At 33.8% G+C, this 13,323-nt stretch overlaps 1 protein-coding gene across 1 annotated transcript in view; it reads right to left on the reverse strand.

Annotated features, from left to right (window-relative positions):
• The window catches only part of LOC141556655 (ATP-dependent RNA helicase TDRD9-like), a 174,297-nt gene that overhangs the window by 86,002 nt on the left and 74,972 nt on the right, over positions 1-13,323 (reverse strand). Inside the window, 1 exon segment of the mRNA XM_074291121.1 lies at positions 611-714. Within this exon segment, the coding sequence (XP_074147222.1) occupies positions 611-714 (104 nt within the window).

A 13,323-nucleotide genomic window follows, 5' to 3' on the forward strand; every position in this document is an offset into this window, starting at 1 on the left:
ATATTTTCTAAGTTTACTATGATGGCATCATAGTAGTCACAAACTTCATGTTCCATATTTCTGATTCTTCAAGACCCAAAGTGTAACTTGAATGTTTTCCCACAGAAGTTGCTTCCAAAGTTCACAACTACTTTCCAACACTATTTCTATGGAAAATGAATTCTAAATTCCAAGCAATTCAAGCCTTAGAATGATATTTTCATAAAATTTAGACTATCTATAATGCTGAAAAAACCTGTTAGGAAAGACAAGCTAGAAAACAAAGACCATCAGCTTTCAAAAGTTTCTTTAATCAACATAATTCCTAAGTTTCATTTAAATCTAACAGACATGTAACTTCTCTATTTTGGAAAAGCAGATTCAATACTCTCTTTAGGCTGTTTCAGCTTTTATAACTATTAGTCCCAAATTTCTTTTGAAGTATAAAATTACCAAATCACACTTTGAATCAATATCTCAATGAAATGTTTCTAAGAAATGTTATAAATAGGTTAAAAAGGAAAGGTATAAATTATGACATACATTAGTATCATAATATGCTATTAAAATAATTTAAAGCAAAAAAAAAAAAAAGTTTTTCTTAAGCCATTTTCCTCCTTCCTTTTCTTACCCATTTTCTTTCATATCCAATTCGTCAAACAACTGAATCAAGGAAATGGCAACTTCATACATTTCCTTCGTTATCATTGGTTCATCCATAAGCTGTGCAGGAAGCTTTAAAAAATAAAGAGAAATTTATTTCCTGACAAAATATGTTATAGTTTTTAATTAAACAGATAAATTATTTCAAATCCTCATTCTAGGTTATGTGTTCAGATACAATCATATATGATTAAAAGTTTCTCCCAAAGCCCTGAGTCATCTTAAATGATATAAGTGTGATATAATTAGTGGATCCATTAAAAGGCCTCTCCAATGGATTCACAATATGAATAGGAAAAGATAATCATTTATTTATTTTCATTTTTAAATGCTAAGTTGGTATTATTTATCTAGGCCCTCAAAACTTCCAGGGAAAGAGGGTCACATGTATATAATAATTCTTCCTTTATAGCACCAAATATAATGTTTATGAATGACAATATCACCTAAACATAATTCTCACTAAAAGCTCAAAAACAATTAACTGATTGGCCAAATAATTTTCTGAATGGAAAGCAGACTACACAACTTTCAAATTCATTTAAAAGTTTAGCTACATACACAGTAATTGTAAAAATCTATCAGAATTCTGAATTTGGTACCAGATTGCATAAGAATCTAGATATGCAATAACAATATAATCACTTCTTCCCCAGAAATATACAAGAGAGTAGCCAGAATCCAAATAGCAATAAGAAAGAGAGCCCCTAGAGCTCAGCATAACCCCCTCACTCAAAACCGAAAAAAATCTGGTTTTTTGTGGTAAAGATAAAACTGTATTTTTGTAAAGTACTTTGTAAACTTTAAAGTGTTATATAGATGCAGATCTTATTATTATTAGAAAATGATAATAACCCTTATTATGGCTATTAATAACCATTATAAAAAGAAAAAATCCAATACATGCATAGCTATACTTCCAGGGGCAGGATCTCCAACAGTTTCATAGAAGTTAAAACATTCCAAAGAAAGAAAACAACAGAGTAGAAAGTTGTGCCCGGGAACAAAAGTAGGCATTCATCAGTGGAGACAGCATTATTAGAGCAATAAGATGTAGACAACTGAAACCCAGGAGGTCTGAAGTCCCTAATAAACTGTCTGGAAAAGCCAGAGAGTACATGAATTTCAGATTCACTGATGTGAAACTCAAGAGTCTAACTCTAAAACATGAAGGTTAGCAGAGAAACCCAAGGGACCTAGAAGCAAAAACAGGATGGTATGATTGGGATGACCACCCCATGGAATAGTACAACAAGGGATAGATCTTGGCCTAGACACAAAGTCTCAATTCAGGATTTAAAGAAAATGAAGTAAATAAAAACTATTATAAATAATTTATAATAGAAGTAAAGAGACCCCCCCTAAAAATAAGTAACTTGATAACAACTATAAACAGAAGAAAAAATTGATTCCCTACAAAGACTATAGTATGACCATAAGGAAATGAAAAATAAATTATAACAGAACTGTGGTGAACTAACATTAAATGGAAGAAATTAAAAGAATGGTTTTTAGAAGACAAAATCCACCAAGATGGTACTTATAAGGAACACAAACACTCACAAAAGATATAAAAATAAGGGATTGAAGAAAAATCTCTTTGTGCCTTAGTTAAACCTGAAGAAGCAGGGTTATCAATTATGATATCAGAAAAGGCAATAGCAAAAAATATACATTTATTTAAAGGAGGGAAAATATGGAGAAATAACATTTTCTTAAAAGGGAATATAAAAAAGAACTGATTTCAGTACTAAATTTATATAAACTAGATAGTTAAGTTTTAATATTTAAAAGAAAAATTAAATAAGTTATGAAAAAACTATAATGGTAGAAAATCTCAATTTGCTACTTTCAACCCTAGATAAATTTAGCTAAAAATAATTAAGAAGCATATTTTAAAATTTGGATTTTGATTAATCTGTAGCAATTGATGAATGAAAATGGAAAAGAATGTACATATTTATCAGCCAGGCACAACCCAAAACCCAATTGTGTATAAAGATATATAATTTCACAAATAAATGAAAAAAAGCAGATAATTCAAAATAAAATTAATTCAAAACAAAATTATATTAAATAAAGGGTTGCTACAGCTGCCAGACATCTCAGTCCACAGATAGTAAGAAGCTCAAACAACTAGTTAAGAAGAGTTTATAGGGGTCACTTTGATGGCACTGAGTATAGGACTTTGTTGAAATGCCCCTCTTCAGAAACAGATACAGGCCAGCAGAGTGGTAAACACACCTCATTCCTTAGCTCTTACTATCATGGAAGAACTAAAAGCCTATAGCCCCCAAGAAATATCCCTGAAAACATTTGCCCCCCAAAATTAAATTTGGGGCAATGCATACTCCACCCTGAGAGCATACCCAAACAAAGTTAAACTTAAGAAATAGGCTTGAAAAATGAGCAAATAACAAAAAAGAACCTGACCATACTATGATGACAAGGAAGATCAAAAAACAAACTCAGAAGAAAACAACAAAGTTAAAACTACCACATCCAAAGTCTCAAGGAAAAATGTGAATTTGTCTCAAGTCATGGAAGAGCTCAAAAAGGATTTTAAAAATTAAGTGACAGGGATAGAGGAAAAATGGTAGAAGACAGAAAATTGAAATAAGAAAATCATAAAAAAAAAGTCAACAGCTTGGTAAAAGAGGCACGAAAAATAACTCCTTAATAAGTAGAATTGGTCAAATAGAAAAGGAAGTACAAAAGCACATTGAAGAAAATATTTCCTTGAAAATTAGAATTGGGAAAAGGGAAGCAAATGGCTCCAAGAGATATCAAGAAAAAATAAAACAAAATCTAAAGAATGAAAAAGAAGAAAATGTAAAAATATCTCATTGGGAAACAAATGACTTGAAAAACAGATCCAAGAGGGATAATTTAAGAATTATTGGACTACCTGAAAGCAATGATCAAAAAAAAAAAAAAAAAAAAGAGCATAGACATCTTCTTTCAAGAAATTATCAAAGAAAACTGAGTTGATATTCTAGAACCAGAAGACAAAATAGAAATTGAAAGAATCCACCAATCACCTCTTTAAAGAAATTCCCAAATAAAAACTCCCAGGAATATTATAGCCAAATTCCAGAACTCCCAGATCAAGGAGAAAAATGCTGCAAGTAGGCCAAAAAAGATACATTTAATTCAAATACTATGGAGCCACAGTAAGGATAACATAAGAGTTAACAATTTTTACTTAAGGATTAGGGGGCTTTGATAATGGTATTCTAAAGGGTAAGAGAACTAGGATTAAAATTAATAATCACCCACCAGGAGAGAATTCTGAGAAGATAGCAAAGTAAGTTAGAAAATTTAAACTTTCCAGATTTACCCCCACAAACAAGAAAAAGTTGCACCTCAGAGCAAAAGTAGAGCAGCAAAAACAAGAATTGGAGTAGAAGTGTGGTCCTTCTGGGGACAACTGTAAAAGATCAAAAGAAAGATTCCAAAATCTAAGTTTGAACTGTGTGAAGTATTAATACTTCCAAGCTAGTTCCACTGGAACAACAACAACAACAAAAAAGTAAATCCTGGGGCTAACTGGGTTGGGAGGTTGCCTCAGGCCCAGTCATAGGAATTTTCAGCTCCCAGACAGTGTGATAGTGTAGGGAATTAGACATCTTGTGTGGGGGAACACTGAGGAAACCTCTACTGACAAGGGACACCCAAGCCCAGCTATGCTGCTAAGATGCTAACCTGGGCCAGAATTAGTGGGGTAGGAACACTGCTGGCTACAGGCACTTATAAGAAGATGGTGGAGATCTTAGTTTCAGGTTCTAGGTCAGAAGATGAGAACAGAAGGAAGACCTGAAGCCAGAGGCACCATTCCTCATATCCCAGAATTAGAGGTGATTATACCAATAATCTGCTACAAACCAAGCAGGCAAAGGAGAATGAATGCAACCACACAAAGTTACTATAGGAATAGAGAAGACAGGGGTTCAACTTCAAAGGACTTTAAAACTTTAAACTTTTAAAAAAAAGCCTCTTTGACCCTAAAGAATAATGTTAAATGGTCATCTGCCTAAAAAGAATTCACAGAACTCAAAAAAGTTTTTTAAAATCAAATCAGATTGAGAAAAACCTTAAAAAATTAGTACATACCAAGAAAAACAAAAAAATTATGAAAAGAAAGTCAACATATGAGAAAATATACAGCTCTAAACACAATGTATACATATTTCTTAAATGGAAATTGTCTCATTTTGAACCCCTCTCATGTTCTACCATGCACATGACAATTTTTGTTTTTCTTTTTCTATTTTTTAAGTTCTATATAAACAAATAAAAACTTAAAGATAATAATAACTATCTACCCAGAAAAAACTGAGCATAATCTTTCATGGGAATAAAATGAATATTCAATGAAATAGAAAACTTCCAAGCATTCCTGATGAAAAGAAAAGAGCTGAATAGAAATTGTGACTTTGAAATACAGGACCTCAAGAGAAGCATAAAAATATAGACAGAAAGATAAGTCATAACAGATTCAATAAGGTTAATCTGTTTACATTTCTACAAGGAAAAATTAATTGTAACTCCTAAAAACTTTTTTCATTATTAGAGAAGTTAGAAAGAATATACAAAGACAAGGGCACAGATGTGTGTTGTGTCCTGCTTTCTAGAGCCCCCATGCATAGGTGGTTAAAACATACCATCTTAGTGGAGAAATGATGAGGCGAGACTCCAGAGGATGGTTAAAATATGGAGTCCATTTTTTCCAAATTCTCTCCCCCTTATATGCCCTAATACCCTTATATAACCAAAGCAACACTGCACATGTGCTAAGTGTACACTGCACATGTGGGACCACATAAACAACTTGCTATTTATTGTATGTAGATTGCCACCTGGTATCACTCTGCTTCAATTACAACACAGACTGTCACTCCCTCCTGACTTCTCAGGAAGGCCAAGAGCCCTTAGGGCAGATGGGGAACTGAACCAGACACATTGTTAGCAGGTTCCCTCTGGGCTGAATGATCTTCTACTTTACCCAAAGTTCGCCCACTATCTGTGGCCCTCTACAGATATGAGCTGAATGTGATTGGATATCTAAAAAAATAAAAGATGTGAGGAAAGGGAATGGAGAGGGAGAAGGGAAAAGGGAAAAGTAGACTAGGGTAAATTATCTCACATAAAAACAACACAAAAAAGCTTTTACAGTGGACAGGGATATATGGAGGAGGTGCTTGAACCTTACTCTCATGGAATTGGTTCAAAAAGGGAATAACATACACAATCAGTTGGTTATAGAAATTTATCTTACTCTACAGGAAAGTAGGAGGGGGATAGAAGTAAGATGGAGTGGGGTTGGGGGTACTGATAGAAGGGAAGGTATATGGGGAAAGATGATATCAGAAGCAATAAATTTTTGAACATAGAGCAAAAGGAAGACTGAGTATAAGCAAGATGTATAAACAGAAAATTAAGATAGAAACAAATATACAATAGTCACAACTGAAAGTTTTTAATAAGTTTCTGTGATAAAGATCTTATTTCTCAAATATAGAGAGAGCTGGAAAATGTATAAAAATAAGAGGCATTCCCCAATCGATAGTCAAAGGATATGAACAGGCAATTTTCATATGAAGTTAATCAAAGTTATCAATAGTCATATGAAAAAATTCTTCAAATCACTGATTACAAAAATGTAAATCAAAACAACTGAGTTATTATCCCACATCTATCACATTAGCTAGCATGACAAAAAAGGAAAATGACAAATGTGGGAAAATTTGAAACATTAATACATTGCTGTGGAATTGTGGATTGGTTCAGTCAATCTGGAGAATTATTTGAAATTATGCCCCCAAAGTCTATAAAATCATGCATATGCTTTCACTCATCAATACCATTATTGGGGTCTGTATCCCAAAGAAATTTTAAAAAGAAAAAAACTATGTATAAAAATATTATTTATAGCAGCTCTTTTGTGGTCACAAAGAACTGGAAATTGAAGAGATGCCCACCAATTGGGAGATGGTTAAAAGAACTGTAGTATATGACTATGGTGGAATACTACTGTGCTATAAGAAAAGAAAAGCAAGATGCCCTCAGAAAAACTTGGAAAGACTTAAAAGGAATTGATGCAAAGTGAAATGAGCAGTGAGGAGAATGTTGTATACAATTACAAGCAATATTGTGTGAGGCTCAATTGTGAATGACTTAGCTATTCTCAGCAATACAAGGATCCAGATTTATTTTTTTTAATTTTTTATTATATATATTTTTTATAATATTATCCCTTGTATTCATTTTTCCAAATTATCCCCCCCTCCCTCTATTCCCTCCCCCCGATGACAGGCAATCCCATACATTTTGCATGTGTTACAATCTAGTCTAGATACAATACATGTGTGTGAATATCATTTTCTTGTTGCACAATAAACATTAGATTCCGAAGGTACATGCAACCTGGGCAGACAGATATTAGTGCTAACAATTTACATTCACTTCCCAGTGTTTCTTCTCTGGGTGTAGCTACCTCTGTCCATCATTGATCAACTGGAAGTGAGTTGGTTTTTCTTTATGTTGAAGATTTCCACTTCCATCAGAATACATCCTCATACAGTATTGTTGTTGAAGTGTACAGTGATCTTCTGGTTCTGCTCATTTCACTCAGCATCAGTTGATTTAAGTCTCTCCAGGCCTCTCTGTATTCCTCCTGCTGGTCATTTCTTACAGAGCAATAATATTCCATAACCTTCATATACCACAATTTACCCAACCATTCTCCAACTGATGGACATCCATTCATCTTCCAGTTTCTAGCTACAACAAAAAGAGCTGCCACAAACATTTTAGCACATATATGTCTCTTTCAGCTCTTTAGTATTTCTTTGGGATATAAGCCCAGTAGTAGCGCTGCTGGGTCAAAGGGTATGCACAGTTTGATAACTTTTTGGGCATAATTCCAGATTGCTCTCCAGAATGGCTGGATTCTTTCGCAACTCCACCAGCAATGTATTAGTGTCCCAGTTTCCCCACATCCCCTCCAACATTCATCATTATTTGTTCCTGTCATCTTAGCCAATCTGACAGGTGTGTAGTGGTATCTCAGAGTGGTCTTAATTTGCATTTCTCTGATCAATAGTGATTTGGAACACTCTTTCATGTGAGTGGATATAGTTTCAATTTCTTCCTCTGAGAATTGTCTGTTCATATCCTTTGACCATTTATCAATTGGAGAATGGTTCGGTTTCTTATAAATTAGGGTCAGTTCTCTATATATTTTGGAAATGAGACCTTTGTCAGAACCTTTGTTTTTAAAAATATTTTCCCAATTTGTTACTTCCCTTCTAATCTTGTTTGCATTAGTATTATATGTACAGAAACTTTTTATTTTTTATTTATTTTTTTTAGATTTTTTTTTTAATTATATATATATTTTTATAATATTATCCCTTGTATTCATTTTTCCAAATTCCCCCCCCCCCTCTATTCCCTCCCCCCGATGACAGGCAATCCCATCCATACATTTTACATGTGTTACAATATAGTCTAGGTACAATACATGTGTGTGAATATCATTTTCTTGTTGCACAATAAACATTAGAATCCGAAGGTACATGCAACCTGGGCAGACAGATATTAGTGCTAACAATTTACATTCACTTCCCAGTGTTTCTTCTCTGGGTGTAGCTACCTCTGTCCATCATTGATCAACTGGAAGTGAGTTGGTTTTTCTTTATATTGAAGATTTCCACTTCCATCAGAATACATCCTCATACAGTATTGTTGTTGAAGTGTACAGTGATCTTCTGGTTCTGCTCATTTCACTCAGCATCAGTTGATTTAAGTCTCTCCAGGCCTCTCTGTATTCCTCCTGCTGGTCATTTCTTACAGAGCAATAATATTCCATAACCTTCATATACCACAATTTACCCAACCATTCTCCAACTGATGGACATCCATTCATCTTCCAGTTTCTAGCTACAACAAAAAGAGCTGCCACAAACATTTTGGCACATATATGTCTCTTTTCGCTCTTTAGTATTTCTTTGGGATATAATCCCAGTAGTAGCGCTGCTGGGTCAAAGGGTTTGATAACTTTTTGGGCATAATTCCAGATTGCTCTCCAGAATGGCTGGATTCTTTCACAACTCCACCAGCAATGTATTAGTGTCCCAATTTCCCCACATCCCCTCCAACATTTATCATTATTTGTTCCTGTCATCTTAGCCAATCTGACAGGTGTGTGGTGGTATCTCAGAGTGGTCTTAATTTGCATTTCTCTGATCAGTAGTGATTTGGAACACTCTTTCATGTGAGTGGATAGAGTTTCAATTTCTTCCTCTGAGAATTGTCTGTTCATATCCTTTGACCATTTATCAATTGGAGAATGGTTCGGTTTCTTATAAATTATGGTCAGTTCTCTATATATTTTGGAAATGAGACCTTTGTCAGAACCTTTGTTTTTAAAAATATTTTCCCAATTTGTTACTTCCCTTCTAATCTTGTTTGCATTAGTATTATTTGTACAGAAACTTTTTAGTTTGATGTAATCAAAATCTTCTATTTTGTGATCAATAATGATCTCTAGTTCTCCTCTGGTCATAAATTCCTTCCTCCTCCACAAGTCTGAGAGGTAGATTATCCTCTGTTCCTCTAACCTATTTATTATCTCCCTCTTTATGCCTAAATCATGGACCCATTTTGATCTTATCTTGGTATATGGTGTTAAGTGTGGAAAGGATCCAGATTTATGATGAAAAATGCTATCCATTTCCAGATTAAAGAATGGAGAACATCAGAATGATGAAACATACTTTTTTTTAACTTTATTTTTGTTTGTTTTTTGGTCTGTGTTTTCTTTTATACTATGACTAATAAAGAATTACATTTTGCATGATTATAAATGCATATCTGTGTCATATTGCTTGCCTTCTCAAGAAGGGATAGGGGAGGGAGAAAGAAAATTTTGAACTCAAAATTTAAAAAAAGAATGTTAAAAATTCTTTTTACAAGTACTTGGAGGAAAAAAAACAATACACTAACTTTTATGAAGGAATAATAGTGATTCTGAAGAAAAATAAAGAGTAAGAACTTGTTTAAATTGAGGGGAAAAAAAAAAGAAGAAAAGGACACTGATACTAAGCTCACTTTCTGTACCAGGTCTCAATGTGTTAACTTCCCACATTCCCCTTTTCATTTTCTTAAATTTTATCTTTCCTCATTAGAGGGTAAACCATTAGAAGGCAGGGACAGGTTTGGGGTTTGTTTGTTTTCCCAGGGATTCAGGGCACTGGGCTTGTATTTGTATTCCCAATGCTTAGGAGAGTGCCTGGAAAAATAGTGAAGCACTTAATAAATGCTTGTTGATTTGAGTGTCACTGAAACTGTGAATTGGTCTAGCAATTTTAGAAAGCAATCTGGAATTATAATCAAAAGTTTAAATGTCTATACCTTTTGATTCTACAATATGACTACTAAGCTTATACCCCAAAGCAATCAAATAAAGAACCAAAGCTCTTATACCTACAAAAATATTTATGGCACTTCTGTTTATAGTGTAAAATTACTGAGAACAAAATGGGTAGAATCAACTGGGGAATGATTTAACAAATTATAGTACATGTTTATAATAGAATACTATGTTATTGTAAAAAAAGATGGAGCAGATGATTTTAGAGAAACCTGGAAAGATTTATATGCAAGATACTAAAAGAAATGAGGAAAAGCAGAACAAGGGAAAAAAATTATATAATCACATCATTGGAAAAAACAAACAACTGTTACCAATGCAATGACCAAACTTAAATCCAAAGGACCAATGTGAAGTATTAAGGTCTAACACTTAAAAGAGAAGTGGTAAGCTGAAACACATTTTTGGATAAGAATAATATGGAAATCTCTTTTAGCTAAAATGTCTTTCTTCAAGGTTTTTTCACTCAGTGAATTTAAATTTTTTAAATTATTTTAATCTAAAATGTAATTTAATGATTTCCCATCATTGATTATTGTGTATCACATAAATACAGCAAAACTTTCCAAGTAACTGGTAAGTATTCCTGTTAATACCCATTTGTTTATATATTAAATAGTTATGACTTGCAAGTGCTCTACATATGTTATCTCATTTAATCTTGACAACAACTTTCTGAAATACAAATACTATTGTCCCATTTTAAGGGCTATGAAAGAACTTGAGAGGGTTAATTAAGTTAGGATCCATTACATCTCTCCCCCTCAAAATATTTATAGTCTAGCATTAAAAAATATATATTAATCAGCACTTAACAAGTCCAACGATTAGCATTTAAAGTTTGTTATATGTCGGGAAACATGTTAAAATCTGAGAACACAAAGAGGCAAAAACAGTCCCTACAGTATATTTTAATGAGGTAGGGGAGACGATGCAAACAATGAACATATAATATTCAGAATAAAGTAGAAGTAATAGGAGGAAACAGGACACTCTCCCAAAAGGTAGAATCTCAAGTCATTTTAAGAAAACCAGAATTAAATTGGGAAGATTGGGGAAGGAGGATAAGGAAGGAGGGAAAGGGAGTCAGGTGTGAATTCAAGCAGAATGGTGTTTCCCAGAGCTCCAGTGCAGACATCATGAAAATGCCACAAATTGGGAAATTCCATCTCCTGCATTCCTCTCCAAGCTAATTCACTCATAGCTTTAATTCCTTTCCACTTTCATCATTCTTCTCAGCTTTCTTTTTTTTTATAAGATATCTTCCTCCATTACCAAGTAAATTCCTCGAGGTCATCTTTGTTGTTATTTATTATTTTTAGTAGTGTCCAACTTCAAGTCCTTTTAGTGGTATCCAACTTCATGACCCCATTTGGGGTTTTATCAGCAAAGATATTATAGCAATTTGCCATTTCCTTCTCCAGCTCATTTTATAGATGAGTAAAACTAATGCAAACAGAGCCAAGTGACTTGCTTTGGATACACTGCTAAGAAGTGTCCGAAGCCACATTTGTACTCAGTAAAATGAGTCTTCCTGACTCCAGGCCTAGCACTGTATACAATGGATCACACCTACAATGGATAGATAGCTTCTTTGAGGGTAGGGACTATTTTTCTCAAGTTGAATCTTTATTCCCAGTGCTTAGTATATATGATACCTAGATATAGTAAGCACCTGATAAATGTTTGCTGCCTTGACAAGATAAGAGTGTCATGGGTGAAAAATAGCAAAAAGGCCATGGAGGGAAGTGTAAAAAAAAAAAAAAAAAAAAGGCAAGATTGGGTCAGCCTGTAAAAAGGTTGGTTAACCTTTTCCCAGATTTGATCTAAGAAAGACAATGGTGGTGGGCATGCTTTCATTCCTCTTCAAGCAAGCAGCCATGCATGGGAGTTTAAAGGAGCTACAGCGACAACTGAATTCCAACATAGGCAGAAGAGGTTATAAAGAAAAAAATAATAAATGATTGTATTTGCATAGTGGTTTGATCAGTTTGGCCATTGGTCCCCTGAGCTGGGCTATTTTTTTCTTACATCTGACAATCAGGTCCAGCCACTGGACTAGGCTATTCTTAGAAATTGCAAGATTCCCTCTGAGTATAGGGAAGTATATAGGAGTAAAAAGTATGTTGAGAGTCAATCTGAGCTAGTTCTGTGGCAGCTAACTCAGCGAGCTTCCTTTGACAGCAAACACTGCAAAGATGTCTGATATGTCAAGCTAAGAGATGCTCTATCTGCCTCCCAATTGGCTGATTCTAATTCCCAGCTCACTCTGGCCTCCTCTAGATAAAAAGGGAGGTGGAACAAATCAAGATAGTTAATAAAAATCACTAACTGCCTCAGCTCCACAGTTTTAAAGTTAAAAGGATTTTATATTGGATCCCAGAAGTAATAGGGAGCCAGAGAAGTTTACTAAATAGGGTGCCGACCTGTTCAAAAGCCACCTTTTATAAAGTCATTTTGGCAGATGAGTAGAAGATAGAATGGGGTAGTCTGGGAGTTGAAGTGGGGAGTCCAAGCACAAGGTCACTGAAGTTGTGAGCTGAAAAGAGCCTGGATCACAGAATAAATGTTAAAGGAAAAGAAAAGGTTGTCTATGAAAGATTTTGATAAAATGGTACCAAGAGAACTTGGTGAAACAATTATACTTGGCAGGAAAAATTTCTACTTCTCATGCTCAACAAAACTTAACAGAGAGTATCTAAGACAATAGAAAGCACTTCATATAATAACTAAAAAAGATTAGAAGTTTAATGACCTATGAAATGGATAATTAGACTTTTGTGAAACCTGTTTCAAGTGCAAAAAAAAAAATTTAGGAGTCAAATTAAAGAAACTGTTTTGCATATTACAATTGTATTTTTAAGGGGGTAAAATCAGCATTGTTCTAATTTATTAAGCTAGTTAAAATAAATCTGTTCAACATCCTAAATAAAATGTGTTCGTATACATTGTATTCCTTATACTATATTACAAACCCCATAAAAGATTTCTCCCCTCTAGGTGATACAAATGCAAATGATACAAAAAGATAGACAAGAATATATATATATATATGGAATATATACACGAAGACTATAAGTTCATCATTCTTCAGGCAAAGATTCCACAATACATTTCCACATTCCAATAGTACAATGCTTAACAGGGATGAAAAGGATGAAGTAAGAAAAAATCTTTGACATGTAACATCCATCATATATTTCAATCCCAGCAAGATTTGTCAGGCTTAAAAAAAAAAAAAAAGA

Source organism: Sminthopsis crassicaudata, chromosome 2, assembly GCF_048593235.1.
Source record: "Sminthopsis crassicaudata isolate SCR6 chromosome 2, ASM4859323v1, whole genome shotgun sequence".
Taxonomy (NCBI): Eukaryota; Metazoa; Chordata; class Mammalia; order Dasyuromorphia; family Dasyuridae; genus Sminthopsis; species Sminthopsis crassicaudata.